Source organism: Bombus affinis, chromosome 2 (assembly GCF_024516045.1).
Source record: "Bombus affinis isolate iyBomAffi1 chromosome 2, iyBomAffi1.2, whole genome shotgun sequence".
Lineage (NCBI taxonomy): Eukaryota > Metazoa > Arthropoda > Insecta > Hymenoptera > Apidae > Bombus > Bombus affinis.
In genome coordinates, this window is record NC_066345.1 from 15,081,510 (window position 1) to 15,099,112 (window position 17,603).

The window sequence follows — 17,603 nt, forward strand, 5'->3', positions numbered from 1 at the left end:
TACACTTTACTCTCAGAGTTCCGTACTTGATATTTCCGTGTGAATTTGTACGCGTCGTTGAGACTTGGCCTCTTCGAGGGTACAAATAGCAAAAGCATAGAAAAGAAACTAAGGAACGCGAAAGGTACGTTCCAAGATCGAGTTTAAGTGATAGTTCTTAAGCGTAAATGTTAAGTACGAGAGATGCGAAAGCTTCTTGACAGTTGCAAATAAACGATAAGGGTAAATGGAAGAAAACTGTAACTAAAAATCGGGAAACTTAACTCGAAGAAGATGGACCGTGAAAAATAAACGTATAAAACGAATAACGTGTTATACTCGCATCGAGGAAGATCGCGAATTTCCGTAAACTGTAACGGAATAAACTTTGTCTCACGGTGTGTCGATCAAGGGATAGGTTGATGCGATAGAATGGTAATTTTTATTTATTCGATTGAAATTGTATTCGATCGTTATTATTGCAGGGCCGTGAAAGCATTCCAGCAGGTGCTATGGGTGGAACCAGGATTTCCACGAGCCTGCGAGGTTCACCTACGGCTCGGCTTAATGCTGAAGGTCCACGCTGACTTTGACGCCGCCTTGAAGCACCTGACACTCGCTCTGATCGATGCCACGACACCTGCCTCCTTTTCCAAGCTCGAAAGTAAGTTCTCGGTTTTCTTCGCCCCCTTTACGATCGCCTACGCGTCTTCCACCTTCCAAAAAACATAATTCACGCGGAACAGCTGCCCACCGTAAACCGCGCATTTTTATTCCCGAAATCTTACTCCCATACCATATGTTGGCTTCCTCGTACCGCCTTCCTTCCTCTTCGCACACTAACACGATACTCGTGCAACAACTTACGAACGTCGAGGCTCGATTATCGTGAATTACGAGTACAAAGGATAATTGCAATATATAACGAGGAAAAAGGATTTTGATTTATTTAATCGTCTTGCAAATCATAAGACTATGGACGTGAAAGGATTTGAATTTTTCTGACGATTCGAAACGATACTCGAGATATATCGTGATAATCGGAGAACTTGCGCGACGAAAGCCATTAGGAATGAGCAGCTCCTGAGGGAGAAATATCTTCATCAGATCGATTTAATTCGTCACAGAAATCTGGTTTCCAAGGTGCATCGTTGCAGCGAAAAAAGGTAATTTTTGTTAAAATACATGGAGACTTTCACTTTTCACGGAACTCTCGCTTTTCATGGACGCCTCATTAAAGAGAGGACGAGCTTTGCGGCATCTTAAAAATTAAAAGCCGTCGAGATCTCGCTCTCTTGGATATCGGGTTATGCGAACCACTTTCACTCCAACTTGTCGATTGATGCAAAAAGTCATTAAACTCGTGCAGTCGATCACTCTAGATTTACATTCTCTGTGTTCCATATCGCAGTTGTCGAATGTCAATACGAGAACTTGCAGCAGCAGAAAAATCCATCGAACGCGTCAACAAACTTCGATCTATCAATTTCTTAAAAATAGAATCTTCGATACTGAGAGAATAGATCGTTCTGTTGTCCGATATTTAAAAAAAAAGCTACGTACTCTTTACTTTCCAATTAAGCGATCTTTTTCTCCTATTTTTATTTTTATCTCAAATTTTGTATCGTCGTACGAAAGTGTCATTAAACGATGAATCAAATATACTCGGATTTGGTCGATCGATCTATCAATGCTTTAATCAATTTCCTAGCCACTGTAAATCCAGTGAAAAGCAACGGGACCGTTCGTTTCAATTTCTTAAATACAATGATATTTTATTTGAAACGAAGTTCATCGAAATAAAAATTCTAGAGCGCGAGAAACAAATCGCTTTTTACCACCGAGCTTTTCAAATTTATTCGACGTTAAATGTTCCAACGGATTCGATCGATCCATCAAGTGTGCAAGTTATTAATCTACCTGCGGAGAAATGAAAAAATCAAGCGGATGAAGAGTTCCTATGGGACGGCGGATGATGCAATAATTCCGACGATTTTTCCCCTGCACGCTTTTAATACGTTATTTAAAATGGCACAATGAAATCGATACTTTCGCCGCGTGAAAAGCGCCTATTACATACCTGCGCGCCACGTCTTGACAACGTGTAGATGCCAGACCTTTTGCTCGCGTTCCGCTTCGAACTTGACCCCCTTTTTCCCAACGTGATACAGCGATTCTTGTGTCACGTATGACCTACGATAACACGTATGGCGTAGTGGACGACATTTAAGGCGCGTTAAACGCTTACCCTAACGATTTTTCTTCGATTCACCTGCCATTTAATTTAACGTTGCGTTCGTGATACCTCGCCACTGTTTCCACGGTTTCTCTCTCTCTCTGTCTGTCTCTCACTTTCTATCGCACCGTGTAAGAGTTTCGTTTACTTTTATTCTTCCTCCGTCTTCTACGCGCCGCCGTTCTGTTAAATTCAGATTGCAAAACAATTGGAAAAATGAACCGATAGGATAAACGAACAAATAAAGCAGATTGATCGCGAATAACGTAGCAGATATGAAAAGAAATAGGAGAAGAAACGGTTACGGTAAATAATTAATTAACCAGTAGATAATTTTGATGGTTCGTGTGGAATATGAATGCAGGTGGTTTAACTTGGAAAATATTGGACGCGACTCGTTAATCGGACGGTTTATTCGATTTATTCGCAGATAACATTTCGAGATTGGAATTGTTGGTTTTCGATTGACACGTACGTACGTAGCTTTTAAAGTTGCAGTATTTGCAACGCAGTTGGAATTTACCGTTCGACACCGAACATCGCGTTTGTTAAATGGTTAAGCTGTGACTGTTGATGCGCTAGCCACCAGGAATAAATTTCGAATCGTCGATTAAATATTAAATAGCAGCGGTATGTGTAGGTACGGGGTACGTAGTGGCTGGATTCTACGTAACGATTTATCAAGCAACAGAAGTGGAACAGAAGGTTAAATCTTAAGCGATAACGGGAATCTCCGTCAGTTTTCGCTGTTGGAGTTTCATCTCGTCGCGTAGCGTCACTTCGAGTTACCAAGAACCAGCAATGAGTCAACCGGGACTCGGCTGGTTCTCTGTCCCGCTGTTTGAAGTTTAAATTTAGTGTAGAGAGTAAAAATAACGGATACGAGCCGTTGGATGTTATGAGAGAACTTGATTCTTGTAGGCGATCGATTCTAATCGTTCAACAGCGTGTTACCGTTCGAAATATTATGGCAGCGAATTAATATTTCACCTGCGATTATGTTTCACCACTGAGAGGATGGCGCAAGAATAATAATAAAAGCCTTTTCATTCTTAATGGCTGAGCGTGCAAGTTAATGGACATTACGGACAATAATAATTAACGATATTAATCATACGCTTAACGGGTTTAATAGACTAATTAAAGAGCGATGATAAAATATTCAAATTGAGTCATACGGAAGAGTGATTCACGATTCAAACGATTACCACGATCCCATGCACACGGGGAATCATTTCCGTTTACCGAGAAATTGGTTCTTCAGCCAAGCGAAGTTGTGTTTATGAAATGAGGCGAACATAAAAGCAACGACCCATTGAGATTTCAAGTCAGTTTGGTGTCTGCCAACGATCTAAACGATAGTACGTATTTGCATACTATAGTTAGATCAAAGGGAGGAATGCAACTTGGAATTAAAATACGGAAACGAAAATATATTATAGAAAATCGACGGATCGTTGAAAGATTGAAATTTTAATGTAAGTATTATTGTTCCACGCTTTGTGTTATTCCATTGGCCAATCGGTAATTGCCACGGTGTTATTTTAAATGAAGGAAATTTGATTTGTAATTATTGGAAAATGTTATATTATATACACGCGTATAACTGTTTTTTATTTTATTGGAATATTAATTTAAAAATAAATTCTCATCAGAGACGTCAGCTTTCCAGTGTACTAATTGAAATCATAATGGAAGTAGAACATGCAATTATCGCGTTTTTCATTCAATATGTATATTTGTTGTAATTATGACGCATAATCAATAATATGCAATTTGTGTAAACACCGTGTCTCTTGTTTAACATATTCAAATTTCCACCATAATGTTGCAAAGCCAAGCAGGCTATTACATAGTTGATAAATGCAGCTGTACAAAGAATTAATTAATTATTCATAGTTTTCGTATTCTACCGGTAATAGCAAAGTATCGATGAATTATTATACGCGCGTGATTAAATAGCAAATGTACGATACGCTGTTATTATTGCTCCGAATCGTCCTGTCCGTTGTCCCTCTTTTCAACGAATATTTTATCAAGCATATTCTTCGTTAAGTTTGCAAATTCGTATGAACAATTCGTAGCGTAATTTGACAATAACGCGTCTGAAATAATCGGTGATTACGAGCTCCACGTATCGTTACTCGTATCCCACGTGCTGCATATTAAACCGATGTCTTTCTTTTCCATTGTTACAGTAAAATTTCACATAGCCCATTTGTACGAGGTCCAAGGGAAATATCGCCTTGCCAAGGAGCATTACGAGGCATTGCTCAAGGAAAAGACTCTGCCTTCTCATCTGAAAGCCGACATTTGTCGCCAATTGGGTGAGTCACAACCATCCTTAACTATAAATCATAAACGTTAACGACTACCGTTGAATTTACCGTTAGAACAAAAAACTATCGCCATGCCATTGTACCTGCCGTAGCGAATATAGAGCAATTGATTAACTCCGAGCATATTAAACGTATCGTTGTAGCGTTACTCTCGTAGCGGCTATGAACGTTCGATAAAAGAACGTTCGATTGAAAAAAAAAAAAAGAAAAAAAGGCTCTTTATTGGAAAATAATGGTACCACGTAGAAAAACGTTTCGTAGCTATCGTACACGAATGCCGCCAGTCAAAAATGCCAAGCTCGTGCTCCGCCAAGGTAATTAACCCTACAACCCTTTTATACCCACGCAAAATCACCAGCACGCGAATCGTTTTTCTCCTCGCCAGCTGTCAGCTCCTCGCGACGATTCGGCTTAAGGGCCGAGCCGAGTGTACGAGCAAGTAGCAGACACGTGTATTGATTTATTCCGGGTTGGGGTGGCCTGACGATGAGATGGGGCAGCGAACGCTGGCAGCAGAGTGGGAACAAGGGAGAGGGTGCGTATTCGAGCGAGAGAAGAAAGCTGGGAGAGCAACGGAGAGAGGAGAGATCAAGAGAGAGAAAGAGAGAATCGAATTCGATAAGGAAACGAGATTGTGGGAACCTCTGTACCCCGTCAGCCTTTTCCAACTTGTCTTTCTTTGCTCCTCCTTCTCGTTCCTCTTTTTGTTTGCATCAATCGGTCACGTTTTCTCCCATTCGAGGCTAATTTTCTCGCGTTCCTGTTTTCCCTTATTTTGCGATCGCGTCTCCGTGGCCAAATTTCGATCCTGGCTCGGTGAACCGTCTTCGGCGAGGATCCGCGGATGCGTCGCGACGCGTGCACCGCGCACACGCGCAACGTGCACGCGTGCACTCCGCCCGCTGTATCTTTCGTAGCCGCGTTATTAACTCGGTACAGCGCGGATTAAAGCGGTTGTTAAGCCGGCGAAGACCACCGACTCGTGGAATTACAGAATCGTAGCCCGGTTACTACACGAGCGTTTAACCGGCAAATCCTCTCCGAGCGCCGTTCAATTTCAATTTGAGTCGCGTGTTTGCGTTCTACCGTCTGTTGCTTTTAACATTCCCTTTATCGATTTACATCTTCTCAATCAAGTATTTCATCGTTTCTTTACAATCCGAGTATACTCGTCGTCGTTTACCTTCTGCCACACGTTTCAATTTACTCGCATTCCAAAATTTCAACGAGCTCCTAACTGATTAATCGTAGAATAAAAGTTACGCTTATGTTATTCTCGTTTCTCAAACGAACAAACGAGGGAAAGATTTTCGTGCAAAATATCGGCTTGGCAACTAAGTGATTGCGACCTATGTCATTACGACCTAATGACAAAATCCGCAATCACTTAGTTGCCAACCCGATAGAACAAGGCCATGCTCGAAATTTTCCAACCGATGTAATATCCATCCGTACGTTCGTCTGCCTTTAACGATAGTCCATTTTCCGATGAAAACCGGGGAAAGGACGCGAGAGGCGAAGAAGAAAGGTTGAAATATATTCAAAGTGCCGATGCATTAAGGCCGAATTCTCTCCGCAGCCGGATCGTGAAATGTGTGTTGCGAGCGTGCTCGACTGCCGTTTAATGAGGTGGTACGTGCTACGTGACACGGCAGGTAGAACCGAAACATTATACAGGTCAAGCTGCACGTCGCGCTGACCTACTTGCGCGTTGCAAATCCCTCGGCAAAGCGGAAGGCTGCGCAGAGGAGCGAAGAGGGCTGAATAGAAACGCCTCAAAGGAAACGGCGAGGATCCTTGCTCGACCCATCGAGGGGAGAACGACTCTCGCTTTCACCGTTCCGATGACCAACCTCCGAATTATTAGGTTACCTGGTGGGAGGAGAGGGTTCGATTTGAAAGAGATTTGAAAGATATTTCGGGTCTGAGAAGAAAAAAACGCGTAGAGACAGCGCGGAAATTTCGTACGAGGAAGGTAGATCTTGTGTCGAAAGGAATACCTTTTGGAGAATGTCAACACTGTGTTACGATGTTAGCACAGTGTTAAAATTTGATTTAAAATCGTACGCTCGTTGTTGTTTCTTTCGGTCGTCTAACTATATGCAAATTCCTATATTAACGAAAATTCAGAAATTGATTGAAATTTAAATTAAAATCGTTCACTTGTTCGTCCAACTTTATGTAAATTCTTACATTGTCCGAATAAATTAAATTTTTCAAGCCGGTCATTTGACCGAGACTGGCGTTCAGGTCGATGTTACTGTTACCTTAGCGCGAGGAAATGCACACGTACGTATAAAGAGAAACGATTTTTGAAAACGTATGCACACGCGTGTGAGCCTTCTGCAAGCTAAACCGAGCAGCAGGATATCTTATTAATTCCTTAATTTCATTTCGCGAGACCCGATTTCCGATGCAATTTTGTTATCCTTGATTTTCGTGCCGTTTATTATTATTTTTTTTTTTTATTTATTTATTAGAATATTTACAATCTATTCTCGTTGAGAATTTTCAGTAACTTAATTTGGCGTGATACAATGACATGGATTATAATAGTTTTATATTGTTGGTTCTAGTAGAAACTAAGGATTTAATCTAGAGGGTATTTTCTTTTTGTCTGCGGATCCGGTCCGTCGTGTCCAGTAGTTGGGTGACTAATGGGTTGTGGTGGTTGTTGACTCTTGTGTTATATATGCTTCTGGACCTGTGTATTTCATCTTTGACTGTAGGTATCTTGAGGTCACGGTGGATTGTTTCGTTGGTAACATACCAGGGTGCATTTAATAAGGATCTTAGTGTTTTCGATTGGAAGCGTTGGAGTATTTCAATGTTGGAATTACTTGCTGTTCCCCATAGTTGGATTCCGTAGGACCAGACTGGTTTTATTGCGGCCTTATAGAGCGTAATTTTGTTGCGTGCTCAGGTTGGAACGACGGCCAATGAGCCAATAAAATTTTTTGAGTTTGTCTCTGAGTTGTTTAGATTTGTCTAGGATATGTTGTTTCCAGGTTAATCTCCTGTCCAGAGTCATGCCCAGGACTGTGTCCTTGTTGGGAACTGTTATACTGTTAATGGAGACCTGTGGGCAGGTTTGTTTTCGCAGCGTGAATCGTGCCGTTTGAAACCATCGAAGTCTTCCTTCTGATTTCGTTCGTATCGCGAACCTAAAGCCACGATAGAACCAATTCATCGTAAGGTCTTTCGTTAATTTTTCTATCGATATGCGCAACTCTCAATGATCAGATCGTACGGTTAGTTTGGTATCTCCGATTCCCATTGGATAGATACCGAAGTGAAGAATAAAAGATAAAATATGTGACAAGCGAAACGATCAACGACATACAAATAAAAGGTATCTTAATATCTACGACTATAGTGTTACGGGTATAGCGATGAAAGAAAGCTGAGTATCTGAAATTTATTAATAATAACGCGGACGAATCTCGATAAAACGCGAATTCGTACGTAAGATCGCGGCCTGGATATGGAACAGCGAAAAAAGCGAACGTCATCAGGGGCGCAATAAAATGCCATTACATCGGCACGCGGCTCCGACATCTGGAAATTACGCTTGGAAGACGAAGCCGATATCCCGCCCCGATAATTTAAATGCCTCCGTGACGAGGCTCGACCTCGCGTCTCTTCCTTCCTCGCTTCTTAACGCGTTTATTACACACCAAGCGAAACAAAGACGATGAATAAAGAGTGCAAGGAAAAGAATCCGGAAGCGAGTAGCGGGCGATACGCGAGATTTCAAGGAAAGCCGGAATTCCAAGTATTTGCTGCGCTTTCTCCCGCACGATGGAACAGGTCGATAACTCACGTGAGAATTCGCGGTTACGATGGCGTAGCCTGGAAATTTACAAAACGAACCCGAGCATTTTGTACGATGCAATATCATAATCGCCGTATGTTTACCGATAATAATATACCATAATCGCGTCTGGCGAAGTGTAGCGCCAGCCAAAGCTCCGCCAAAAGCCTGTAGGCTTCCGCGACAAATCGATCCTCGATAATTAGAAAGTTGTCGTACCAGAGCAATAAACTATCGAACGACCAAACGTAAACTTGTGTCAAACTTGAACGCAACGTCGAAGGGTCGACCGTGTTTTTCCTTCTCAATCATTTTCATCCCCGAGAAACGTAGCAGAGTCGAGGTTCGCGTTAAGAACACGTCCGTGAACACGTTGCGGACTGCACAGCAAAATGCTAGCTATGTATTTCGATAAACGTGTATCGAAATATGGAAATTGTAAATCGGAACGAACCTTTCCAGCGATCTTTTCAATCTTTCAATCTTCTCGAACGCTGCAAAAATACGCGGCGATTCAGGCTATGCGCTTGTCAGACCATACGGTGCACAAAGCGTCGATTTAGTCGATTGGCGAGCGATTTATTAACTCGCCGTGCTTCAACATCGAAATTTTGGTCCGAGTGGTTCGATGAAAAGTGGCTTAGGGCGCTGGATGCAAATTTCTAGACCTTTCCGGTCGATCAAATCTGCAACTCGATCGTACCGATACCGGACACTTTTTACGCACTAAAGCGCTTAATTTAGCAGTAAGTGGCGACTCGCGTCACTCGACTAAATTACGTGGACGTGTCCGTGCGAGCCTTTACGGGTTCCAAAGGGTACAGGACTCTTTTACAACCTGTTTACGGCTTCTCGCGTGTCCACGTTGCGACCGGTTCGATATACGTTGCTTCTTTTTCTTCGTTCTTTCCCTTTTCTCCTTCAGCCGCGATTTTTTCCTTTCGTCCGCACCATAAACTGGTCCTCCGTGTTGACAGAACTTCAAAATCCTCGATTCGCAGTTTAAGGAACTGAGAAACTCGCCTTTTAAACGCCTTCCACGTATCGTGTCCTTCCCCTCCAGTCGATTTCACGCGCTTTTCCGCTTGAACGTCATATCGTTCGAAGGTTCCATTCGTAGAGCAATTGTTTCCAAACTCTCCGACTTCGACGTACGAACGAAACGCGATAACCTCCGGAGGAGAGAATCGCCGCGAATGCACGCGACGACGAAGAGCGCAACGAATTACTCGTCTTTTCGTTTGATCGATGTTTCGCTATTCCGTCAAATTTGACACGCGACCGACGTACGGAGCGCCGCGGAAATGAAGGATCGACGACGGTTGAATATTTCAAGCGTCCTGGGAATAAAAATACCTGAAAAAGCGAAGAACACGTAGCAGGGGCGGTTTGCTCGAGAGAAGACACTTTTATAGCGACGTGTCTATCCGGAAAGACAATGATCGGTCAATAAAATACCAGAACCGGGACGCTGACTTCCTCGAAGATATACGACACCTTCGTCGCAGTAGACGATTATTACATCCAAATAATTATGTTGAAAATTATGTACAGCCGATTGGAAAAGTTTTATGGCCGTGCACATTTAGCGCCTTTTCATAGATCTCGCCTTTGTATAATTCCAAGTAGAGTCATGGACAAATTTAACGCCAAATATTTTGGCGTTAAATTTATTTTCTAAGGCTCCTTCGTACTTCGTATTCCGCTTCTGGCCTCGGCTTCTTCCCTTTTTTTTTTTTTTTTTTTTTTTTTTATATTTCAGAGGTTTGCGAATCGGCACCGGAAAGATAAAAATTGGAAGATGGGAAATGGAATGTTGGAAAGATTTTAGAAAATGTTGAGAAATATTCGAGACTGTAAGGATTATTGGAAGGCTTTCGAATGAAAAATTCAGATGTTGAACTTTCATGAGCAATTACGAGAGCTATAAATTGCACGTGAAATTCGTTTAGATGAATTAGCTAGTACCGTTACGTAAATGTTCGTTTACAAAACTAATTGTAAGTTGAATGGCTGGAATCGAGGACGATAATTACAACGTGATACACAGTCGCTTTAATTTGGCTGACCTCCATTCCATACGAATTTCGAACGGATTACAATATTGTTATTAATACGACTTCAATCGACGTTGATCGCACGACGCGATATATATTGGAAATTAATATTAAAAATCGGAAGGAATATTAATAAGGATAAAACCCTTATAAAAAGGAGATTAAATACTCGATTTAACAGAATGGGGAGATATCGATATGTAAATTTCATGCACGTTTAACGTAACACGAAGCTATTTCTACCAAAACCAATAAAAATGACTGGTCTTTGAAAAATACGTAATAATAGAATATTTTTATATTTATCGATTTATTACTTTGTTACAGAAGGAGTTTCATGTTATGTAGTAGATTTTTGGTATTATAATCCATCTGGGATCCCTAAACGAGGGTTGACACATTTATAAAATTGTAGAACCAGTCGTTTTGACTGCTGTGGTATTTTTAGCGTTAGCATCTAGCGATCCGGAATTTTCCTGATAGCCGATATCATCATATGGAATGATAGGCGGTAAAAATTTGAAAAACGCGTGGGAAGTTGTACAAAACGAGGAAACTGGTTAATTGAGCTTCGATAAACAGATTGCAGGATCCTTTTACGCTTTGACGAGTACCAGTCATTTTAACTGGTATTGGTATAAATAACTTTGATACAGAATTATTTTCCGTTTGAATACATAAAACAGAAAATAAAATTCGTTATATTATTCTTTTAGTTATCGTTGCGAAAGTCATTACATCATTGTATCAAAAAAGATATAACGTGAAGTAGGGATTTTATAATAAAATTGTAAAACCAAGTTTATAATAAAATTGACTGGTGTGATAGTTCTAGTTTTAATCTCTGCTTAATTGAACGTCTCGTTTAAATGTCTCTGAATATATCTTATATAAATAAGCAGAAATGAGAAGGACGAAGAATTCTCGTTAAACAAATAAATCACATCATGCTTCTCGAACAAATGGAAAAACGAGTTGCATAATAAATTCGTTTGTAGAGAGATCGATAGGCGAATGAAACGGAACGAATCGTATCAGGTGTATTCATTGTATCAATTGTATGAAGCGAATTTCAAGGGAAGAATGCACGAGAAAATCCCACGAACGATAACTAAATTTACGACCTACTAAAAATATTTTATAAATTTATCTACCGGTGAAAGAGAACTGAATAATATTTCCTCGTAAAGTTCGCGTTAAGAGAGTAGCAAAAACGAAGAAACACGGAACGTACGAAGACCGTGAAACGAATAGATAATAAAGAAGAAAAAAGAACCGTGAAAATGAAATATCGCGATCCATTGTGTAACCGGGTGGAAGAAACGAAAACACAGAACTGAATGGATGAATGGACGGCGACCGACAATTAGAGCACAGTAGACGCTTTAATTTCACCGGATGGTTTATGAACCGACCGACTTAATTCCATTTAGAATCGCCGTGCGTTTAGCATCGCGTTCTATGATTGTGTAACTACTTGTTGCGAAACTCTCGTTTTCCCACGGCACGTATTTAATTTGCAAGGTATAATACGCGACGCTCAGCCACATTGAATCGCTATGATAATTAAGTCCGAGCGTTTGGAAGCGGTGTCTGGACATTTTCGTCCATGGACATGGAAACGTGATCTCGATCGACGCTACATGAGAACAATTAACGGAGATTCATAATTTTCTTAACATAAATCCGAGCTTTTTCCTTAAGGAAAGATTTGTCAACGTTTCGTTAACAAAAACTGGATGTTAAGCTTGACAAATGAATTTATCTATCTTCGAGTATCATCCTCGTATTAATATTAACAAATGACGATGTTATAAGTTGTTGATATTTTCGCATATATAACACTGAATGTAAAAATATATGTAAACAAGTATGGATATTACAGAATATACGGAAAAATCATTTTCATGTGAACTCTACTTTTTTATACGTATGTCTTCTCGAATCTCAGCTGCGTATCCTGAGAGTATCTTCTGACGGAAATCCGTGACGTACATAGGGAACATTGTTATTATATTAGCTACGATACAACAGCATTATTTTGCCACGTGAAATTAAAAGACTTGGAAACTCAACTGTACACGATGACAGTACAATTTACCGCCAAAGGGGAATTTATAGTAGTATTAAAAAATAGAATTAATTTCGACGAAATCTGTTTGCAGGAACAGGTATAGAATCATAGAATGAAACGCAATCTTGGGAAAATACAGAATCTTGTTCGGAAAATTCTATTCCACTCACAAGGTACATCATCGTAGCCAACGCAGACCTACACGCAGCAAATAATAATGAATGAAGAAGCTGAGAAATAAAGGCTTACCGTTACGACTCTAACAGCTGCCTTTAAGAATACAGCACACACACGTGTATCGTGTACCTACTGAAACACGCGTCCAGTAACATATGTATAGCAATGAATTATATATTTGGCACAAGGAAGTGCTCGCATCGATTCGACTCAAGCAACAAGTAAAAAAATATCTCTGCTGACTCTTGAGCAACTTTTCTCAGACATAGAACAAATCTTGTATATCTCCAAGATATTTAACGTTCGTATCATGTTTGCCGTGAAACGAATCACGCAATTTGTAGTTTCTTTAAGAATTTACACTCTCAAACTCGAAAGAGTCTCCGCTAATTCTCGTACGATTTTCCCTGTTACCTAGAAAAAGCGCGATTGTCGTATGATCGTTCGAATTACTTTCCCAAGATAAAAGTCGAGAGAGTGCGATCTCTCCTGCTCTTATCTTAACAAGAGGAGTATTAATGTCGTATAAAAATTCGGTAGAATGGATCAAAGTAATTCGAAGAATATCCTCCGAAGAGTTCCGAATGTTCCCAAGAACAGTCAAATCCGACAAACGACTCTGTAATTTTTCCTGTGAACGGGATTTTCCCAATTCCGCGAGTTTTAGAAATCTCCGGCTTCTCTGGAAATGCTGGTCACATTCTCAGGAACGTTTGAACTATTTTCCCAAGACAGAGAGCGCGTACAATCGCTTCTACGCCTATGTTTACAGAGGGTTGTAATTCGAGACCGCCTGGAAGGGAGAGTGGGGTAAAAGTGGCTACCCTAGGTTATACCTGCGAAAATCTATTCAGTTCGGTACTCGTCTAGCCTGGAGCCAGCACAACACGTCCAAAATTCTCAGGAAACTCAGCAGGGAGAGGAACGATACTTCGGTCCCTTCTCTTCGTTTTCATTCGCACGCACCACATCATCGTCCACACGCGATTCCCAATCTCGCTTTCCTCTAAACTTGCAGTTCCTTCTATCGCATGTTTCGAGGCAGCACCTTGGATCTGGCGGCGTAACGCGCCGCCAAACATCCATCGATCTTCGATTCTGCCGAGTTCGTCGTTCGTGAAGTGTATCCGCTATAAAGATGCTTTTGAAGTGCCCCATAGAAGATCGTAGAAGATATTGGGTCAGCTGGAGGGAACTCGACGTTGGCTTAGTATAGGAACAGAGACAAGCAGATGAAGTTACCAAGGAGCGCAGTGAACCGACCGAAAAATTATTCAACGTCTATTTCCTTGTAAAGTCAACTGGCGTGATATTCCTCCCACGAGCTTTTGTTAAATACGAGGATATTTGTTTGGAAGAAATAGTTATATGGAATGTAAAGAACAAGTTAGAATAGTTAAGTAGAATAATAGTTTGTATGTATGCTTATGTGTTTGGGAAATAACTCGAAACGAAAGAAAGTATGCGCGCTAATTTTCATGCAATTTCTTCCATTCGCGGAGAAACTCGGAATGTTTATGAAAAGAGACGAGGCTCGTTCCAGTCGCGTCGATACGAGATTTCAGGTCCTTATCTACTCGTATTCTGTCAATTCGCTTGTCACCGCGGCACCAGACACGAGATAATCTCGTTGCCGATTAATTTCACGACCTTGTGGCCCGAATTATAGCAAAGTACACGAATGCTTGTAACTATTATAATTATAACGAGCAGCGGCAAGAGTACGTACAATGATGATTTCACAACGATGACTGGTTATAGTTTCAAGAAATATTTCCACATTGTGGTGCGAAATAGAAACGAATCTTCTTTCGACATACCATTTGCTTGAATTTTTCCCTAGTTCACAACGTTTCTAGAAATAATTTATAACGAATAGCGTGCTGAATTATTTAATATGTCGCTTAAAACACGCACAGAACGGTTTTAAACGAGTCGCAAGAACAAAGAGAGAGAGATAAATCAACGACGTAAAGAAGTTGCTTGAAATAGCAGAAACGGTAGAAAATAAATTTATTCAGAAGCTAATTAACGAAATCCCTGAAGAAGTTCTCGCTACTGGCGGAGCCAAACAAAGTCGCATAAACTGTACTGACGAAAAGTAACTTTAACAAATTGAATTCTCAACAAGCGACGACAGACGTAAAACAATATCAAGTATCTTTGTACTCATCCGTAAGAACTAGACACTTTCCTTTCGAACGGTGGCCCAAGACTCTTGCACGTTACCGTAACACAGCTTTCGTGGCAAATATTAGTTCATAGTTCATAATTGCAAATAACACTAAAACGAACAACGAGAGATCAATTTCTACCAACGCGTTTCTTTCCTCTGTCGCACGACCTACGCGATGATAACGTTCGAACATTGATTTTTCGTTGCAGGATGGATGTACCACGTGGTTGACTGCACGGTGCTTGGTATAACGAGACAGCAGAAGCAAGCAATCGCTATACACTGTCTGCAAAAGTCCATCGAGGCGGAACCGAAGAGCGGGCAAAGCCTTTACCTGCTGGGACGTTGCCTCGCCGCTTCTGGAAAAGTTCACGATGCATTTATCGCTTACAGGTAACGTACGTCGTCCTTATGATACGCGAAGAGCGTGAATCTTGGAATTATCGCGCCGATGTATCAGCCACACGCTTAAGCCTCTTAGCCTCTCCAGGCAACACCGACTAATTCGCCTCTGTTTGGTAGCTTTTTCTTTTTTACCCACGTTTAAGCTGGATTAACTTCAACGCAAGAACGTAGGCAATTCCTTGAGAAATGGCCGTCCGTTTGATTTCCTCGGTTAAACGCGTTAGTATTAAATTCTAGCAATTTTATGCTCCTATGTTAGATCGACTATCGTGGACAGTGGATGAACCCACGCGACACGAAACAATGTCATCCACCTGCTTCGATGCTTTAACGAATCCAGGTCACTTACGAACCATCGTCGATTGCAGAAATTCCGTGGAAAAGTCAGAAGGGAACGCCGACACGTGGTGCAGCATAGGCGTTCTATATCAACAGCAGAATCAACCTATGGACGCTTTACAAGCCTATATATGCGCTGTACAGTTAGACAAATCACACTCAGCTGCGTGGACTAATCTGGGCATTCTGTACGAAAGCGTTAGTCAACCGAAAGACGCACTAGCTTGTTACGTCAACGCATCCAGGTAAAGTAAATTGTCGGCCCGACACGCTAAAACGTTCACGTTACATTAGCCGTTAAAATCTCTATCGTTAAATAAGATGGACAAGCTGACGCTGTCGTGAGCGAAATTTCGCTTCGTTACGCCTTTTTATCGTCATAGATCGAATGATTTGTTGATCGAATCGAAGGTCTCCTTATTAATTAATGTTTAAACATTTTTATAGAGATGGAAGAACGTCGTTTGAAATAGCGTAATATCGCAATTCACGTGGAGCGAAATTTCGTTCTTGTGATCCTTTAAGAGTTAACGAGATGTTGTTGGCTAACAATGGTTTGGCTAAAACGCATCTGTGCTATGCAATATCCAAAAACAGTGATGTATGTGTAAAATCTTTACCGTCAGCTTCATTGTTACAACTGTTAGTTGTTAATCGACTTTGTACTTTTCCTACGAAACTAGATTTTTACATGTTTTCTACTATATTCCGTTTTAACGAGAAACAGTTGCTTGATATGACTATATAGTGTACGTCAATTTATTCGATAATTTATTCGAGATTTCTTGTAAGATATTTAGGAAGAGAGAAATTTTCTTACCTTACCTGCCGATGACGAGAGATCGCAGTTCCTTTTATATGAAATATTTGTCTTACTATAATTAATAAGGACACTTCAGCTTCATTTTTAGGGAAGGAGTAGAAGGAGAATTACTTTAACATTTAGCCAACCGCACGCGCCACAGCGAGGTATACTAATGCTCGGTGCTTAAAAAACTAAGAAGTCTAAAAATTATTTAAGTGGCCAATTATATTTTGCGGTAATGATTTCGTTTAACAATTTCGCATATTGTTTGTAGAAAACATCAAATTAAAAGTATATATTAGAAGTATAAAAAATATAGGTAAAATTAAAAACATTAAAGATAACCAAAGATAAATAACACGACTGGAACGTGAAATTAAAAATTCATAATGCGTGATAATATCTTTTTACAATGTGGTATTGTTCGATTATAACTTTATCTAGTTATAACTGATAGTGTAACTTCTTAATTAATTTTAATTGTATTTTTATTATATACTGTACTTAATAAAAGTAGAAAAGGTGGCGCAATTAATTGGGAACAATTCCAGGTAAATAATAACTGTTACTAGCAAAAAAGAAAAAAAAGAAAACGCGTTGCAGAAGTCAAAAAGGGAGATCTCCCCGTTCGGCCACGCAGCGACGTTCTTCACAGAGGGGAGATCTCCCTATTCGATTGGCTAAGTGTTAAGTAGAGAGAAATTCGTTAGAATATATTTGATTTAATGCGAGGGATTTATTCTTTGTTTCTTAATGAAATGTTATAATCGATAAAAGCGTATTAATGTATCGAATAAATTATGAATAAATTATCTGATTATCTATACTGGGTATCTCGTATCACTGGAACAAATCATATCTTTAAATATCCTGTGTACAGTGGAATATTTATATCGAAAAGTTGATTGAAATTAATTCCCTACCTTATTCACATGTCATAAGAAAAAGTCACTGATCTCTGTCGAATTAAAAATAAGCGCGTCATAAAATTCATGCGAACGAATAAAAGCTTACAGAAGCGTGGTAAATGTATGCATCAAAATGTTCCTAGGATCAGAGCTCAACATTTTTTAATTAAATAAGCAATTAACGTGTTTCCCCAATTGTCAGACCAATTTTGTCATAATTTTCTAAATACCATTTTTTTAAATATTCAAATGAAACGCACATGGATAAAAATCGGTTAGGATCGACTCAAAGTG

At 40.2% G+C, this 17,603-nt stretch overlaps 1 protein-coding gene across 7 annotated transcripts in view; it reads left to right on the forward strand.

Moving 5' to 3' along the window:
- LOC126926791 (histone demethylase UTY) overlaps window positions 1–17,603 on the forward strand; it is a 150,008-nt gene that overhangs the window by 119,472 nt on the left and 12,933 nt on the right. For 5 of the 7 annotated variants that reach the window (XM_050743138.1, XM_050743154.1, XM_050743146.1 and 2 more), the window contains 4 exons: window positions 465–643; window positions 4,414–4,542; window positions 15,062–15,245; window positions 15,626–15,841. In XM_050743138.1, coding sequence (XP_050599095.1) covers window positions 465–643; window positions 4,414–4,542; window positions 15,062–15,245; window positions 15,626–15,841 — 708 coding nt within the window. Of the gene's footprint in view, window positions 1–464; window positions 644–3,360; window positions 3,694–4,413; window positions 4,543–15,061; window positions 15,246–15,516; window positions 15,842–17,603 lie in introns of those variants that run through there. The other 2 variants (XM_050743177.1, XM_050743186.1) reach the window with 2 other exon arrangements.